Genomic DNA, 16,915 nt, shown 5'->3' with positions numbered 1-16,915 from the left:
ATGTTGGCAGCAACTTATGGTCTCTTTCCCACATTAGAGTTTTTATCCGAAATATTTACCCCTAAGTTTAATAGCGTGAAAATATATAGCCTAAAGCGTGATGTAAGTGTAGGGCTTTTTATTAAAAAAAGGGTTATTCAAAAATATGTTGTAATTGCTGACATCTTAGGCAATAAAGATGTGTGTTTACGCTTTATCATATTAGTATGGATTTAAAAAGGGAATATGGTTTATTTTCAGTATCTTTACTAACATAAAGAGGAAAGATTTGTATTTTTGTATGTATTGAAATAACTCAATAACTACTGGGAAGATTTTTAAAATTCTTTCACTGTTAGAACATAGGCTATATTATTTAATTTCACGCAGACGAAGTCGCAAGGAACAGCTAGTGTTACATTGATTATTTACCTTCTCTTTATTAGTTCCTTTAGCAACTTGATTAATATGCGCTAGAGCTTGCTCCCAGGTTTGCTTGCGTTGTGGCTGATCTTTCGATTTTGGCGCCTCTTCGACGGGTTTTTCACCTTCAAATGTATAAAAATTGTTAAATATTGAATAATTAAAGTGAAACAAACACTAAGTTTTAAGTGAATCTAAGCACAATCTGAATGTTGGGCAGTAAAAGGAACGGATGAAAGGAGACTACATGTGGCGGAAATGCGAATGTCAAGATGGATGTAACACGAATGGATAAGATACGAAATGAGTATATTAGAGGAAGTGAGAGTAGCCCCAGTGGTAGAAGGTAAGGAGTAAAAGGTTAGCATGGTATGGGCATGTTACAAGGAGAACGTCAGTTAAGAGTACACCGGTAGAAGTGGTACCGTTTATCAGCGGTAATGCCCGCTTTAACATCTTAGCACTGCAGGACACTCCCCCAGTAACACCACGACCACAGACAGGCGTCAAATGGAAGCAATTCCGTGTACAGTCTGATGAGTGTGGTGCCGGAGGCCTAATTGAAGTCCCTTTCTCTTTACCACCCTTTTTTTATAAAGAGAGGATGGGAAGTGGAAGTGGATTTGACGGTGGAGGAGATGCATAGGAAGGGGAAATATCCTCTTTATGTGTGTCTCCTCCGCCGTCGTTTAAGGGTAAGCAACACTGTAATTACGGATGTCTATGGGCAGTCGCTTCGCCATTTTGGCGGTTTTAGGTGGCCGCTTGCTCGTTTGCCACCTTATGTTATAAAAAAAAATGGGGGCATGTTATGAGGGATGAATCGCATAACGTTATGAGTGTGGTATACCGGTAGAGGTAGACAGAAAGAGATGGATGTATTGCGTGAAAGGTGACATGATCAAGGAGTGATGACAGATGACGTATGATAGAGTTTGGAGGACAAAAACCTGTTGCGCCAACGGGAATAGGTTAAGATGATAATGAAGCACAATACTTTAGTGAAAACTCAATTGGAATCCATAAAGCCGTTTCTGAGATTAACGCACACAAACACACAAACTTTTCAAGTATTTTAAGTTATATAATACAGTAGAACCTCGATAAGTTAAAGTCCAAGGGAAACACAATACATTTTAAGTTATAGAGGTTTTAAGTTATCAAGGGTCTATGTTGTAGAGGTTTTGGGCTCTGTTGGGAAGGGAACATATTATTTTTTGAAGTAATAGAGGTTTTAAGTTATCAAGGGTCTATGTTGTAGAGGTTTTGGGCTCTGATGGGAAGGGAACATATTATTTGAAGTTATAGAGGTTTTTAAGTTATCAAGTGTCTATGTTGTAGAGGTTTTGGGCTCTGATGGGAAGGGAACATATTATTTGAAGTTATAGGGGTTTTAAGTTATCAAGGGTCTATGTTGTAGAGGTTTTGGGCTCTGTTGGGAAGGGAACATATTATTTGAAGTTATAGAGATTTATGTTACCGAGGTTTGAGTTTTCGAGGTATTTAATGTATTATAAATGTATCTACAAATTTTTAACATCTTTCACAGTTGTAAAATTAGCCAAAAAGCCAAATATAGACATTTTTATTGAAAAAAATATTACCAGTAATAAATTATTTCCTTTCTTTGTCAATCGATCGGTTTTTTGTAGTTTAAGAGGATTATCTATGCGTATAATAAATTTAGAGTGTCTGTATATCGTAAAAGATTTAGAAATAAAACTATTTTTAACGGATACGTGTCTAATGATAAAATATGTACAGAAAAATATAAAAAAGTGATGACGTCAACAATGTGTTCTAATTTTGAATAATTCAATTTCTTCTTCTTTTCTAATGGCTTGACTCTAAAAACGTGTAACTCCTTGAACAGTGTCTATGTAATGAGAAAATAAAAATTCCAGATTTTGCTAAGATGACTTTTATATTATGTTGCTGATAACGAAAATTACATCACCAGCTCACTATACGTCCCCACTAAGGGGCTCGGAGCCTACCCTAATAAGGGGTGACTAGGCCATAGTCAACCACGCTGCACTGCGGGTTGACTTCACACATATCTTTGAATTTCTTCGCCTAGATTATACAACTTACTAAATAAAATACACAACATAAATAAATTAAACTACTTCAGAATGAAACAAATTGCGAAAAATTGGCTAGACAACTTAGACTATGGAGACTGTGAAAACCTCATAACGATTAAAGAGTAATATAAACACATATTCTCCCACACACATACACAAAAACACACTTACACACACACACACCTACACACAGGCACAAAACACTCAACATCGCTATCGCACAAAAAAAATGTATGTAATTTTCTTTTCCTTTGTTTTTATTTTTTTTTTGTTATTCGTCATTTCTATAATAAGTAAATTTAATGTTTTTCTTTGTATTTTATGTTTAGACACTTATGAATATGTATTGCTCTTCACAAATGGGGAAAGGGATTGGCTCCTGCAGCACAGGGGAACCTAGTGCAGGAGCCAAGGCTCTCATGAAATGTGTATATTTTTAAAGTGAAATAATAAAGGATTTAATTTAATTTAATTTGATTGATATGTGCAGGCATCACGATGTTTTCCATCATCGTAAGAATGAATACATATGAAAATTCGAAAAATCAAAAATCACAGGTACAGCGGGATTCGAACCCAAGAACTGTAGATTACAAGTCAAGTGCTTAAACCACTGAGCCACTGACGCTCGATAACGAATATCGCAATTAAAAAAGTTTGTTCGCAAGCCGCGTTTGTTCGTCATAATCAAAATATGTAGACTGATTGACGTGACTTTCACAGGAGGGTAGCTAACATGGACGGGCATGTTATAGGTTATTTTTTTAAATCTATTCTATCTCTGGTAATGATGGACCGATTTTAACGGGACTTTGATAGGTAGATGATAGAAGATAGATTTTTTTTATAACATATAGTGGCAAACGAGCAAGCGGCCACCTGAAACCGCCAAAATGGCGAAGCGACTGCCCATAGACATCCGCAATTGCAGATGCGTTGCCTACCCTTATACGATGAAGGAGGAGACGCACATAAAGATGATATTTCCCCTTCCTATGCATCTCCTCCACCGTCAAATCCACTTCCTCTTCCCAACCTCTCTTTATAAGAAAAGGGTGGTAAAGGGAAAGGGACTTAAATTAAGCCTCCGGCACCACACTCATCAAACTGTACACGGAATTGCTTCCACTTCCCGGCTGTCTGTGGTCGTGGTATTACTGGGGGCGTGCCCTGCAGTGCTAAGATGTTAAAGCGGGCACTACCACTGATGTTAGAGGTAAACGAAGAAGAGAGATAGAGAGAGAGAGAGGAGAATGTTATAGGCGACGTTTTTATAAATAGGGCTAGGTGACTAAATTACCCCCTTCCCTTATTTACCTGTGTTAGGGGTGGGCTGCAGTAAATGCGCTAAAGGTACATCATCACGACCATCCACTGAGAGGGTAACCCCGCCGGAGCCAGCGCGACGAACTCGCACCACACTGCACCCATCACCTCCTCCTTTAAAGGTTACATAATTATTATGTTACATCTGTGACAAACTAGCTTTTTCCCGCGACTTCTTGCGTGGAATTAAAAAAAAAGAAAGCCTATGTATTCTTCCAGACTATCCTCTACATCTATACCAAATTTAATCGAAATCCGTTCATTCGTTTAGGGTACAAACTTTAACAAACATCCATCCAAACTTTCGCATTTATAATATTAGTATGTTGTTAAATGTGAAAGAATGGATGGATGTTTGTTACTAACCAACCAATAACTACTAACTACTAACCAGTGTTTAACTCCGCGCAGAATCGGGAAAGCTAGTAATCTTACTAATATTATAATTGCGAGAATTGTATGGATGTTGGTTAGAGTTTGTAAACTAAACTTTTCGATGAAATGTCATACATGTCTAGAAGAGCACATAGTGTGCTTACTTTTTTTTTAATTCCACTCGGACAGAGTCGCGGGCGAAAGCTTATTTTACAAATTTTGACACAATTCATTACAAGTATATAAAAAATCGTGTAAAACCGTAGACAGTTATTCTACATACCAAGAGCTCTGGCAACTTCTTTCAACTTCTGGAAGTTCCCCAGCTGAAGGTTCAGTTTCTCATCACATAGATCACGGAGACGTGCCACATCCGCCTCCTCCACCTCAGGGTTCTAAACAATACATTAATTTAGCACTCAGAGACGTTATCACTTACAGTTAGGACAGATTAATTCAAAGATAATTTGAAAATTAACCAGAATGCAACAACTATACAAGAGTCCTTAGAATTTGGAACTTGTATAAAGTGTCCTAGTAAACATGCAACTTATACAAGTGTCCTCATAATATTGCAACTTGTATACAGCGTCCTAATCAACATGCAACTTAGTATACAAGTGTCCTTACAATATTGCATCTTGTATACATGTGTCCTACTAAACATGCAACTTATACAAGTGTCCTCATAATATTGCAACTTGTATAAAGTGTCCTAATCAACATGCAACTTAGTATACAAGTGTCCTTACAATATTGCAACTTGTATAAAGTGTCCTAATCAACATGCAACTTATACAAGTGTGTTTACAATATTGCATCTTGTACTTGCAACTTGTATACAAATGTCCTAAACTTTGCAGTAAGTAGTATACAAGTGTCCATTAACTGTAACATAGTATACAAAATCTTATTTCTGTAGGAAATATACCTGATGGGGTTTATCCGGCTTGCCCTGCACCGCGCGCGCCTCATGCAGTTCCCTCTCGCACTGCTGCAGGCGACGACTCGCCTCAGCCACTTGCCGCTCGGCTGCTTGCAAGTCCTGTATACATACAAATATATATCAACGAGCTGGATTTTAAATAAAAGTCATTGCAGATGCGTTGCCTACTCTTATCCGACAGAGGAGGAGACGAACATAAAGAGGATATCTCCCCTTCCTATGTATCTCCTCCGTCAAATCCACTTCCCCATCCCATTCTCTCCATATAAAGGGTGGTAAAGAGAAAGTGACTTAAATGAGGCCTCCGGCACCACACTCATCAGACTGTACACGGAATTGCTTCCACTTCACGGCTGTCTGTGGTCGTGGTATTACTGGGGGCGAGCCCTGCAGGGCTAAGATGTTAAAGCGGGCACTACCGCTGTTAAAATCACCCAACATTACCTGATGTTAGTCGAAAGACATTATATATATAAATAATATTTACCTCAGAGGTATTAGATATGAAGGTATTGATTTGGGTCAACTGTTCAGTCAGCAGTTGCACCTTCGCTTGTACGGCGGGGTTCACTTTCGTCTTCTTGCCTGTCATTAAATTTTAAAATATAGATAATGGCTACAAATAGACATCTATATGGGGATATCTATACAATTGGAAAATGTAAATTTAAATTTCAATCCCTAAAACCACACAGAATAATCATTCTTTAGAATAAATAAAGGTTTTTAACTATACTAAAATAAAGAAGCTATAATATTCTCGTGTAGGAGGACAAGACGTTGGGTCGCTGCGCCAAGTCAGTAAGTAATAAAGAGAGTGATTTGTATTTTTGTATTTATTGAAATAACTCAAAAACTACTGGGGCGATTTCAAAAATTTTTTCACCAATTAAAAGCTACGTTATCAGTGAGTAACATAGGCTATTCCAGTAGTACTAATCTTACTAATATAAATGCGAAAGTTTAGATGGATGTTTGTTAGTTTATACACTAAACAGCTAAATGGATCTGGATGAAATTTGACACAGATGTAGAGGATAGTCTAGAAGGCATAGGCTACTCAATTTTTTTTAAATTCACGCGGACGGAATCGCGGGCGAAAACTATTACTAACATAAAGAAGAATGATTTGTATTTATTGAAATAACTCAAAAACTACTGGGGCGATTTTAAAATTTCTTTTACCAATTAAAAGGTACGTTATCAGTAACATAGGTTATTTTAGTAGTACTAGTCTTACTAACTTTACTAGTATTATAAATGCGAAAGTTTAGATGGATGGATGGATGTTTGTTAGAGTTTGTAGCCTAAACTGCTGAATGGATATCGATGAAATTTGTCATAGATGTAGAGGATAGTCTGGAAGAACGCATAGGCTACTTACTTTAGTTTTTTTTTTAATTCCACGCAAGGAGTCGCGGGCAAAAGCTAGTATAATATTCCTTACCCTTCCTCTTAGCGCGGTGTAAGGCGAGGGCAGCTTTAGCGTGCTGGGCGCGTCTGTTAGCTGAATCTAGAACTTCAGCCAGCGTAGACGCTATCACCTTCACGTATGACAATTCCCCTGCTAAAGTCTTGCGCTGCTCCACGAGACGGGACTCCATCTGGGGGTAAACTAACTATGAGACACCCTTTTTTTATACAAAAAGGTGGCAGACGAGCAAGCGGCCACCTGAATCCGCCAAAATGGCGAAGCGACTGCCCATAGACATCCGCAATTGCTGATACGTTGCCTACCCGTATCCGACAGAGGAGGATATTTCCCCTTTCTATGTATCTCCTCCGTCAAATCCACTTCTCCTTATAACAAAAGGGTGGTATAGAGAAAGGGACTTAAATGAGGCCTCCGGTACCACACTCATCAGACTGTACACGGAATTGCTTCCACTTCCCGCCTGTCTGTGGTCGTGGTATTGCTGCCGAGCCCTATAGTGCGAAGATGTTAAAGCGGGCTCTACCAGGATTCAAGCCGCTTGCTCGTTTGACACCTTGCATTATAAAAAAAATCTCTTTCTACCTCTACCTTTGCTAGTGTACACTCATAACTAACAAACATAAAAAATAGAATACCTTCTTGGCTCGCTGCCGCTGCTTCTTTGCTTTCTTCTTTCCCCTATCCACGTGTCGCTGTGGACCTTCAATATATTGCAGAAGAGCGTCCAGGTCACGAGGATCTTCAGCACGGCCGCAGCGCCAGAAGGAACCACTAAAATCACACGGTCATTAAGTTCTAAAACGCACACTATTGGTTGAAGCAAGTGGCTTATCTAATATGGCGTCGCTGTGTTGACAATACACACTTCATTTACGTTAGTTTACATAGAAATACACTCATCATCATCATCATCTCCTTATCCTACTCCCGTAGGGGCGCAACAGGTTTTTGTCCTCCAAACTCTATCATACGTCATCTCAGTCATCACTCCCTTGATCATGTCACCTTTTACACAATACATCCATCTCTTTCTGTCTACCTCTACCGGTGTACCACACTCATAACTAACGTTCTTGTAACATGCGATTCATCCCTCCTCATAACATGCCCCCATACTAACCTTTTTACTCCTAACCTTCTCTACTATGGGGGCTACTCTCAAACTTCCTCTAATATACTCATTTCGTATCTTATAGAAATACACTCTTGAAGTATTTTACTGTAAACACGATATCAAAACCAACTTTAAAATAAAAAAATTGCGGATATTTGCAGTCGCTTTACATTTCGGTGGATTCAGGCCGCTTGCTCGTTTGCCAACTTATATTATATAAAAAAATACTCTAACAGGACTATTTGACCGACTTACCAAAAGAAGGAGGTATTCAATTCGACGGTATGTTTTTTTTTAATATACCACTTTTGAAAAAGATAATGTATAAGTAACATCGATATTTGATAACTGAATTCGATTCATAGATGTTTGAAAAATCGATTTTTTTAAAAAAGTTCACTTGAAGCAGCTAAAAATCCTTATCTTCACACATTTTTTATTTATTTTTTTTAAGCATTACATTAGACAACTAGCTATCGTTCGCGATTCTGTCCGTGTGATTAAAAAAACACAAAAGCAACCTGTGTTCTTCTAGACTATGCCGTACATTAGCCAAATTTTTAGCAGTTTACGCTACAAACTAACATCCATCCATCCATCCATCCGCATTTATAATATTAGTAAGATAATTACCCAGAACAACCAGAGGAAGTAGAGAAGACGCTTGTATCTCGACTTGAGAGGGAGACAGTCGCACGCTGTTGTTGCGCTCTTCCTTGCCGTTGTTGCAATTGTTGCAAATGTTGTTGCTGTTGTTGTTGTATCTGTTTCAACTGTTGGTGCTGCTGCAGCTGCTGTTGGTGCATCTGTTGCTGTTGCTGCGACAGCTGTCGCTGCTGGTGTTGTTGTTGCAATTGTTGTTGGCGGATCAATTCTTGTTGTTGCGGGGTTAATGTCGGTTTGTTGTGGATTGGTAGATCGTAGATAGGTTCCGGTTTGTTCTCCGGTGTCGGTTGTACGTCTGTCATTTGTTCTGTTATATGCTGTTGTAGTTGTTGCTGGTGTTGTTTTAGTTGTTGCCGTTGTTGGTGCAGCAGTTGATGTTGTTGTTTTAATTGCTGAAAAATACAGTACTTGTATTAGAATTCAATTAAAAAGACAAATTTAATGTCATCTATTGTGTACTAGTATTCGACCGCGACTCCGTCCGCGTGAAATTAAAAAAAATAAACAAAGGTAATTAGCCTGTTTTCTTTTAAACTATCCTCTACATCTATTATAAATTTCATCATAATCTATTCAGCCGTTTAGGCTACAACAAACAAACAGGATAACCGAAAAATCAGTTCACAAGCTACCGGGCTTAGAAATTTGGAATGCATCAGTAGATTTCTGTTTTTTTTTTTTTATAGGGCGGCCTCTTTTGCCGCCCTCGTCGTTCCCCTGACATACAATAACTCAGGGACCTGGGGTTCGGGTGTAAAAATTTTTTCATAAAGTTTTTATTTACAGGGATTCTTAAAATTTAATATCACAGCTTTAATCACTTTTTCCAGCCTACTTTAAAATTCCTACATTACTATCAAATTACATAAAATTAAAATGACTAGAAAATGATTAAAACTTACATTACAGGATTTCTGTTTAATAACATATAGATTACTAAGTTAATACTTTTGCTGATAGGTTGAAAAAAGGCAAACGTAACTTTGAATTTTCAAATTCCACGCGGACAAAGTCGCGGGAAACAGCTAGTTTTGCAATATATTTACCTGCAGTCTTATCTGCTCCATTGCGTTAGGATTCACTTTCCCTTCAGCTTTCAGTCCTGAAGGAGCACTCGTTTGTGCCGGTACAGTGCGCTGCACAACCTAGAAAACACATTTAATTATTTTAGTCAAATAATAAATATATCTGATGTAATTGTAATTTATAATATATGGTATAATTAAGTTTTTGGTTTTTTAATATACATTCGTTCATTCCTTTTTTTTTATAACATAAGTTGGCAAACTAGCAAGCGGCCACCTGAATCCGCCAAAATGGTGAAGCGACTGCCCATACATCCGCAATTGCAGATGCGTTGCCTACCCTTATCCGACGGAGGAGGAGACGCACACAAGGAGGATGTTTCCTCTTCCTATGCATCTCCTCCATCGTCAAATCCACTTTCCCTTCCCATCCTCTTATAAGAAAAGGGTGGTAAAGAGAAAGGGAGTTAAATGAGGCCTCCGGCACCACACTCATCAGACTGTACACGGAATTGCTTCCATTTGACGCCTGTCTGTGGTCGTGGTATTACTGGGGGCGTGCCCTGCAGTGCTAAGATGTTAAAGCGGGCACTACCACTGTTAGATAGTTTTTGAATTAATGCGTTACATAAAGAAAAAATCTTTTAAATGTATAAAAGATTACCTGTTTCTCGCGACTTCGGTCGTGAAAAATAAGAAAAATAAAAGCCTTGGTTATTTACAGATAAATTACCCTAATAATGGTGAAAAAAATTTAAAAATCGGCCCAGTTTTACATAAATCAAATACATACAAAAATTTCCTCTTTTAACATTAGTATACAAGTATAGAAAAAAACAGCTACAATACAAATATCTTGTGACATTTTCAGATATAGTCTTTACTAATATTATAAAGAGGAAAGATTTGTATTTTTGTATGTATTGAAATAACTCAAAAACTACTGGAACAATTTCAAAAAAACACCATAAAAAACGTACGTTAACACTGAATAACATCTTACTGATATTATAAATGCGAAAGTTTGGATGGATGGATGAATGGATAAATGGATGGATGTTTAGTAGAGTTTGTACCCTAAACGGCTGAACGAATCGCAATGAAATTTGGCGTAGACGTAGAGGATAATCTGGAAGAACACATAGACTACTCTGTTTTGTTTTTAATTTCACGCGGACGGAGTCGCTGGCAAAAGCTAGTAGGCTACATTTATTAATTTCACGCAGACGAAGTCGCGAGCAACAGCTAGTAATCTTTAATTATGTCCCATATCCATGTCAAAACTGTCAATATACCTTTGGCTTGTCAGTCTTCTCGGACACAAACATCATGGCCATCTTGTCTACGAGCTGGCCTTCCACCTGCCGCTTGCCGGGCACCCCCAGCACACCCTGGACCACCTGCATCCCCTGGGACACCTGCACACCCTGGACCACCTGCACACCTTGGGACACCTGCACGCCCTGGGACACCTGCACACCCTGGGACACCTGCGTCCCCTGGGCCTTCTGCAACCCCTGGGCGCCCTGCACACCCTGAGCCACCTGCACACTCTGGGCAGCTTGGACCGCTTGAGCAGGTTGGGTCCCTTGAGCAGCTTGCACCCCCCGAGCAGGGACCCCCTGAGCAACTTGCACCCCCCGAGCAGGGACCCCCTGAGCAACTTGCACTCCCCTAGCAGGGATCCCCTGAGCAACTTGCACCCCCTGAGCAGGGACCCCCTGCGTTGCTGGAGGTCCTTGAACCCCTTGCAGAGGAGCCGACGTAGTAGTCGGTGGTAATGTTTTTGGTAAAGCCTGGAAAAATACATTACTACATTACTTCAAAGGGCTTTCGTTGATATATAAATGGGAAAGTTTAGATGGATGGATGTTACTATGTATATTTACTAATACTTAACGCATGTCCATAAAATTTATCTTACATGTAGAACATGGTCTGGAAGGACACATAGCCTATTTACTGTTAATTTTTTTAATTCCACACGGACAGAGTCGCGGGCATAAACTAGTTTAATTATATAAATTAATATATCAGCAAAAAGGTGATTGTTTTGTATCTGATTTAATTTTCGTTGTTGCTTCGCGTCATTTCTAGTTGTTTCTGGTTGCTTCGCGTTGTTTCTTGTTGTTCCTAATTGCTTCGCGTCGTTTCTTGTTGTCCCTAGTTGCTTCGCGTCTTGTCTTGTTGTCACTAATTTCTTCGCGTTGTTTCTGGTTGCTTTTTACAAGCAATAGGTTACTCACCGGAGGTTTCGGTTGCGGTGTGACTGGCTTTGGAGGCTTCTGAGGCTGCGGCGACTCCGGGGTCTGAGTTTGCACTGTCACTTGCTTCTTCTCTACCACCGGTTCTGTCACCTCGCCCTGACAAATAAGTAGTGTTTATCTATACTATAATAAAGAGGAAAGATTTGTATTTTTGGATTTTGTATGTATTGAAATAACTCAAAAACTACTGGATCGATTTTAAAAATTCTTTTACCATTAAAAAGCTATGTTTTCAGTTACATAGATTATGTTTTAGTAAAAAAAATAATTTTACGCATGCGAAGTCGTCTATACTAATATTAAAAAGAGGAAAGATTTGGATTTTTGTATGGATTAAAGTAACTCAAAAACTGCTGGGCCGATTTTGAAAATTCTTTTACCATTAAAATGCTATGTATAGAGTAACATAAACTATACTTACATTGGCTTTGCATTTCTGTTTCTTCTTATTTAGTATAGATCTCAAACGTTCCCTTGTTTCGTTGAAGTTTCTCGGCACCGGAGTAGTCAGTGGGGGCTGAAAATTTAAAAAGGGTGGAATTAAAGTTAAATTATAAGTAGGAAACTACCCCTCTTTAATTTTAAAATTGTAATAATATTAAAAGTACTTGGAATTGTTAAGTAACTGAAACATTATATTATCTTTATTTGAAGCTGTTGCTTAAGACTTAGTCTGCTTGATATTAAAAAAAATATAGCCTATGTTACTCACAGATTACCTTTCTAACGGTGGGAGAATTTTTAAAATTGTCCCAGTAGTTTTTGAGTTATTTCAATACATACAAAAATTCAAATCTTTCCTCTTTATAATATTAAGTATAGACTAGCCATTAAGTTACAATGCAAATTTGGAAGACAAAATATGTTGCATTATCCCCCCCATTTATTGTATGGATTATACATGTCAATATCCATACAAAGCTTCAAGTCATTCATGTGCCTTCAAATGTAATGTACAATCAGGGAATTACTCGGTATTACATTTACAGAATAATTACTTGCTTTGTTGTAACGAGACAAATTCCGCTTTACAAATAAACAATTAGATAATAGTGACTTGCAGAAACAATTTTGTGTGTACAGGCCATATTTTCATAAAGTTTTAACCAATGCATGGTTTTTTTTTTTTAAATACCATAAATTAAAACGGGTAGCAAAATAAACATAGATTAATGGAAAAATAAAGAGGAGGCCTAATTTTAGTATCTTTCCCTTTCCACCATTTTCTTAAGAGGAAATGATGGGAAGGAAAAGTGGATTTGACGGTGGAGCATAGGAAGGAGAAATGTCCTCTTTATGTGCCCTCCTCCATCAATTAAGAGTAGGCAACGCATCTGCAATTGCGGATGTTTATGTGCAGCGGTCCCTTTCCATTTTGGCGGATTCAGGTGGCCGCTTGCTCGTTTGCCACCTTATAATATAAAAAAAAGAAAAAAAATAATTTTTAAATAATCTATTGTGTAAGGAACTATCTGTATATATGAATCATTATACATTTATTGGTTAAAAACTATTGGTTATCGTTCAATGCACACAACATTCAAATGATTTAACACCGACAAATTACCCGATTGTACTTTTTAATGTTTATACTCACGGCGTGTCCGAACACGGTACAGTAGCAACAAGAGCAAGGCTGGTCGGGGGAGTTGTCGCCCGCACACGCATTCCCCGCGTTATGACCTACTGAATTAAAAAAAAAACTTTTTATTGCTTAAAAAATGTGATTATGCAAAAAAAAATTGAGAAAAAGTTACATTCTTAGTGGGGGCGATTAGTATTACCTTAACAGAGTATCTTATCGCATTTAAAACATTAGTATGACTAGCTTTCGCCCGTGACTCCGTCCTCATGGGATTGAAAAAAACAAAAACAAGTACTCTATGTGTTCTTCCAGACTTTGTTCTACATCTGTACCAAATTTCATCGAAATCCGTTCAGCAGTTTAGGCTACAAACTCTAACAAACATCCATCTAAACTTTCGCATTTATAATATTATGATTACTAGAAATATAACCAATTATCGAGTTAAACTAACCTTTGCACACATGTTGTTGATGGGACGCATTCTCACACACTTTAGGTGGAGGTTTATTTTTAGCAACCGGTTTCTTATCCTTCTTCTTCTCTTCTAAACCGTTCTTCGATTTGGTTTCTATATCATAGCATTGCTTGACAATATCCCCAAGGCATACGGAAGTCATGTCGGATTCCTTACAATTAGGACATATGCAGTCGTTGGTCCACTTGCAGTCAGATTTTGGAGTATCACAAGCGTCGCTTTCCGACTTCGTCTGTCCGTTCCTCATCATATTTCTAAATGCGACCGCATTTAACGTCTGCTTAGCATTCCTTAGCGCTTGTGCTGAATATTTTGCTAACAATTCAGGATTTTGAGATCCAATGCCTGATGATGGAGTTTTCTCTTTATCGTCGTCTTCTGCTTTCGTTTTCAAACTCTCTTCGATTTCTTCGTCCAATAATTTAGCATCTATACTTGAACATATAGATATAACATGCTTTTTGTATGTTTCCGGTACAGGTAAACCTTGTGTGATAAACGATTTGATGGTATAAAAACTGTCTAGGAGAGTCTTTTCGCCTTTCGATGTGAGGATAGCTTCGCATTTAGCTAATAGGATATCATTTTTGATTTTTCTTTCATCTTTTTCATTTTCGTTTGCAGTTTCTTTAACTTCTTGATGTTTATCTTCTTTTTTTATTGTCTTTTGTGTTTCAGCGTTTGGTTTTTTAGTCGTTTTAGCGTTTGCTTTGTTTATAATTTTACTTAAACCTTTAGCTGCTAATATTTCAGCTTCGCTAGCGGTTTGATTTTGTGGATTCTGTTTTGTAGGTGGTGGAATTTTCGAGAATGTATCATCTAACGATGCTTCAAGTTGTTCTAGACGGTACAACATTACAAGCCATTCGTCGCCTGTTAGTGCTTTTTTTGGTAATGTTTGCATAAAGGATTTGTTCATTTTCTTTAATCGTTCTGTGAAATAATCCTTTTTGTTATCTAAACTCATTGTTGTGAAATCTTGTGTTGTTTCTGGTCTCTTTGTTGGTACTCCTGTATGTTCGGTTATCACTTCTATAGCTGTTTCGGGATCTTGTAGTATCCAGTTGATTAATTGTTGGGACTCAATACATCTTCGGACAACATCTATGTATTTGAATTTGAGACTTTTGACTGTTGTTTTTTGATCTTCAGTCATTTTGGATAATTTCATTATAAGTAAATCGAATGTATTCCCAGCTTGAGGGCTAAGTAATTTCGTGATTTGTTTAAGAGATTCCTTTGATGCGGCACAACTTTCGTTATCCAATTCGTTTTCTCCTTCTACGGTTTTTCGCATTTCTTCGATCTTTTCGCTTATTTTATCAGTATCGTTGACGCTCTGTTTCGCTGCCAAATCTTTTATATACGATTGGAATTTCGATAGCATCGTTTCTATTTCGTTTTCAAGTAACTCGATTGGTATGCTTTTGAATTTCGTTGCAATATATTGCTTCCATGATTTGAATCTAGATCGAACCAATTGTCGTAATTCTTCCATACTTAGAGCTTCTTTAACTGAATTATCGAAAACGGTAGAATCTTTCGTATACATTTCCGGTATTAACATATTCTTTCCTAATAATTCACGATCTTCTTCCAGGCATTTAAGAAATTCCGGATTCTTCGTCTGTTTCATATATTCGAATACTTTATTGATCACAACTTGAGCTGATATCGAGAACAATAATTCTTTAAAATCTTCTTTGCAATTTTTATTTTTCTCATTGTCTTCTTTCACTTCTGCCACTTCTTTCCCGGCTTCTGGGTTATCCGTTACGTCATTATCCACATTATTCTTAATCCTACGATTGTTTTTGCGCTTCGCTGTATTCTTTGTGACTTTAACACTATCTCTAGTTTTATTCCGCTTTATATCTCGGATTTGTTTCAATGTTTCCGGTGTTAGTTGGGCTTCATTATTAACTTCCGGTATACTGCTCATTATTGAAGCGAATTCTGGCAATTCGAACGAAGTGTTGGCGAATTCTGATAATTTTGATGCAATTTCTGGCATATTAGCTAATATTTGTGGCATATTTTCAACCAATTCGGCCAATTTAGTATTCGCAGCGCCTAGATCTACAGATTCATCTGAATCTATCTTATCTAGTAATTCAGCGCTTTTATCTAAACTCATCATTACTTCGCAGATGTGATCTAAAGAGAGAGGTCCGTCTGTGGCATCTTCTTTCTCTTTTACTTCTATATCTTTGCCTTTCTCTTTGATGCTATTATAAGAGTTGATGATATTCTGACATTCTTCCATAGCTTTTTTGATTTCTAAACCGAATGTCACATATTTGTAGACATTACTATCTTTATTTTCGACGACCAGCTCGGGATTATCAACTTCTGTTACTATTATAGTTTCAGTTTCATCTTTGACCAGTAACGGAGTTCGTCGTGCGTTCAATGGCACATTTAGCACATCTGTTGTTATCTGCGATTGGAAATCTATTATTTTGTCATTATCTTCATTTTTATGAAGAAATTTATTAACAGCTAGAAGCCTTTGGTTCGGTTTTGGAGAATACACTGGCATCGGTTCCGTTGAAGTTGGGGACATCTCTTGTAAAGGTGGACTAACTGATTCTGGGTATTTAACCTCTTTGTCTTGGTTTAGAGCGAAATTGGCGAATTTCGCTAGACATTCCTTCATATCTTTGCACATATCTCCATCCTTTTCACCCACTATAGTTTCTGTATCGCTGATATTATCTTCCTTGTCTAGAGGGAAGGCTTCTGGTGGTTCAGCTTCCGATTTGATATCATCGTTCTGATCAAGTTCTGTGATTTGAGCGGTTTGTGGCAGTTTGTGTTTCAGAAGTTGGAGTATCTTGTGAGGTTTGCTGATTGTATTGACGGTTTTGAATTTCCGTTTAGGAGCAGTCGTCAATCGCGGTGCTTTAGGACTCAAAGTTCTACGTTTGCGACGAGGCAGATCTTCCACTAGAGTTACATTGCTGTCTGGAAGACTGAAAAAATATACAAATATTGTTATTTTAGTAATTATCTTAACTGAATGACTATTAATGTTGGGACATTTCTGAGACCCTAATACCGTTCAGAAGTATGAAATATTAAGTATTACTACGTAGTTACATTGTGTATTTTGGGGGTCATTAGTGACAGTATGTATAATTGGGGGTTGGTAGTGCTAGTGTGTATGATTGGGAGTTGGTAGTGCTAGTGTGTATGATTGGGGGTTG

At 37.8% G+C, this 16,915-nt stretch overlaps 1 protein-coding gene across 4 annotated transcripts in view; it reads right to left on the bottom strand.

Annotated features, from left to right (window-relative positions):
* Positions 1–16,915, bottom strand: part of LOC106105935 — a 41,658-nt gene that overhangs the window by 8,506 nt on the left and 16,237 nt on the right. For 3 of the 4 annotated variants that reach the window (XM_013286425.1, XM_013286427.1, XM_013286428.1), the window contains exons 15-28: positions 13,683–16,681; positions 13,241–13,329; positions 12,065–12,160; positions 11,623–11,739; positions 10,672–11,172; positions 9,398–9,496; positions 8,319–8,743; positions 7,207–7,342; positions 6,584–6,740; positions 5,624–5,721; positions 5,122–5,235; positions 4,474–4,585; positions 3,807–3,929; positions 412–527 (exon numbers count right to left, since the gene is read on the bottom strand). In XM_013286425.1, the coding sequence (XP_013141879.1) occupies positions 412–527; positions 3,807–3,929; positions 4,474–4,585; positions 5,122–5,235; positions 5,624–5,721; positions 6,584–6,740; positions 7,207–7,342; positions 8,319–8,743; positions 9,398–9,496; positions 10,672–11,172; positions 11,623–11,739; positions 12,065–12,160; positions 13,241–13,329; positions 13,683–16,681 (5,182 nt within the window). The remainder of the gene's footprint in view (positions 1–411; positions 528–3,806; positions 3,930–4,473; positions 4,586–5,121; positions 5,236–5,623; positions 5,722–6,583; positions 6,741–7,206; positions 7,343–8,318; positions 8,744–9,397; positions 9,497–10,671; positions 11,173–11,622; positions 11,740–12,064; positions 12,161–13,240; positions 13,330–13,682; positions 16,682–16,915) is intronic. The other variant, XM_013286426.1, reaches the window with a different exon arrangement.

The sequence above is a fragment of the Papilio polytes genome, unplaced genomic scaffold (assembly GCF_000836215.1).
Source record: "Papilio polytes unplaced genomic scaffold, Ppol_1.0 DF822622.1, whole genome shotgun sequence".
In the NCBI taxonomy this organism is placed as follows: domain Eukaryota; kingdom Metazoa; phylum Arthropoda; class Insecta; order Lepidoptera; family Papilionidae; genus Papilio; species Papilio polytes.
This window is presented reverse-complemented; position numbering and strand designations above follow the sequence as displayed.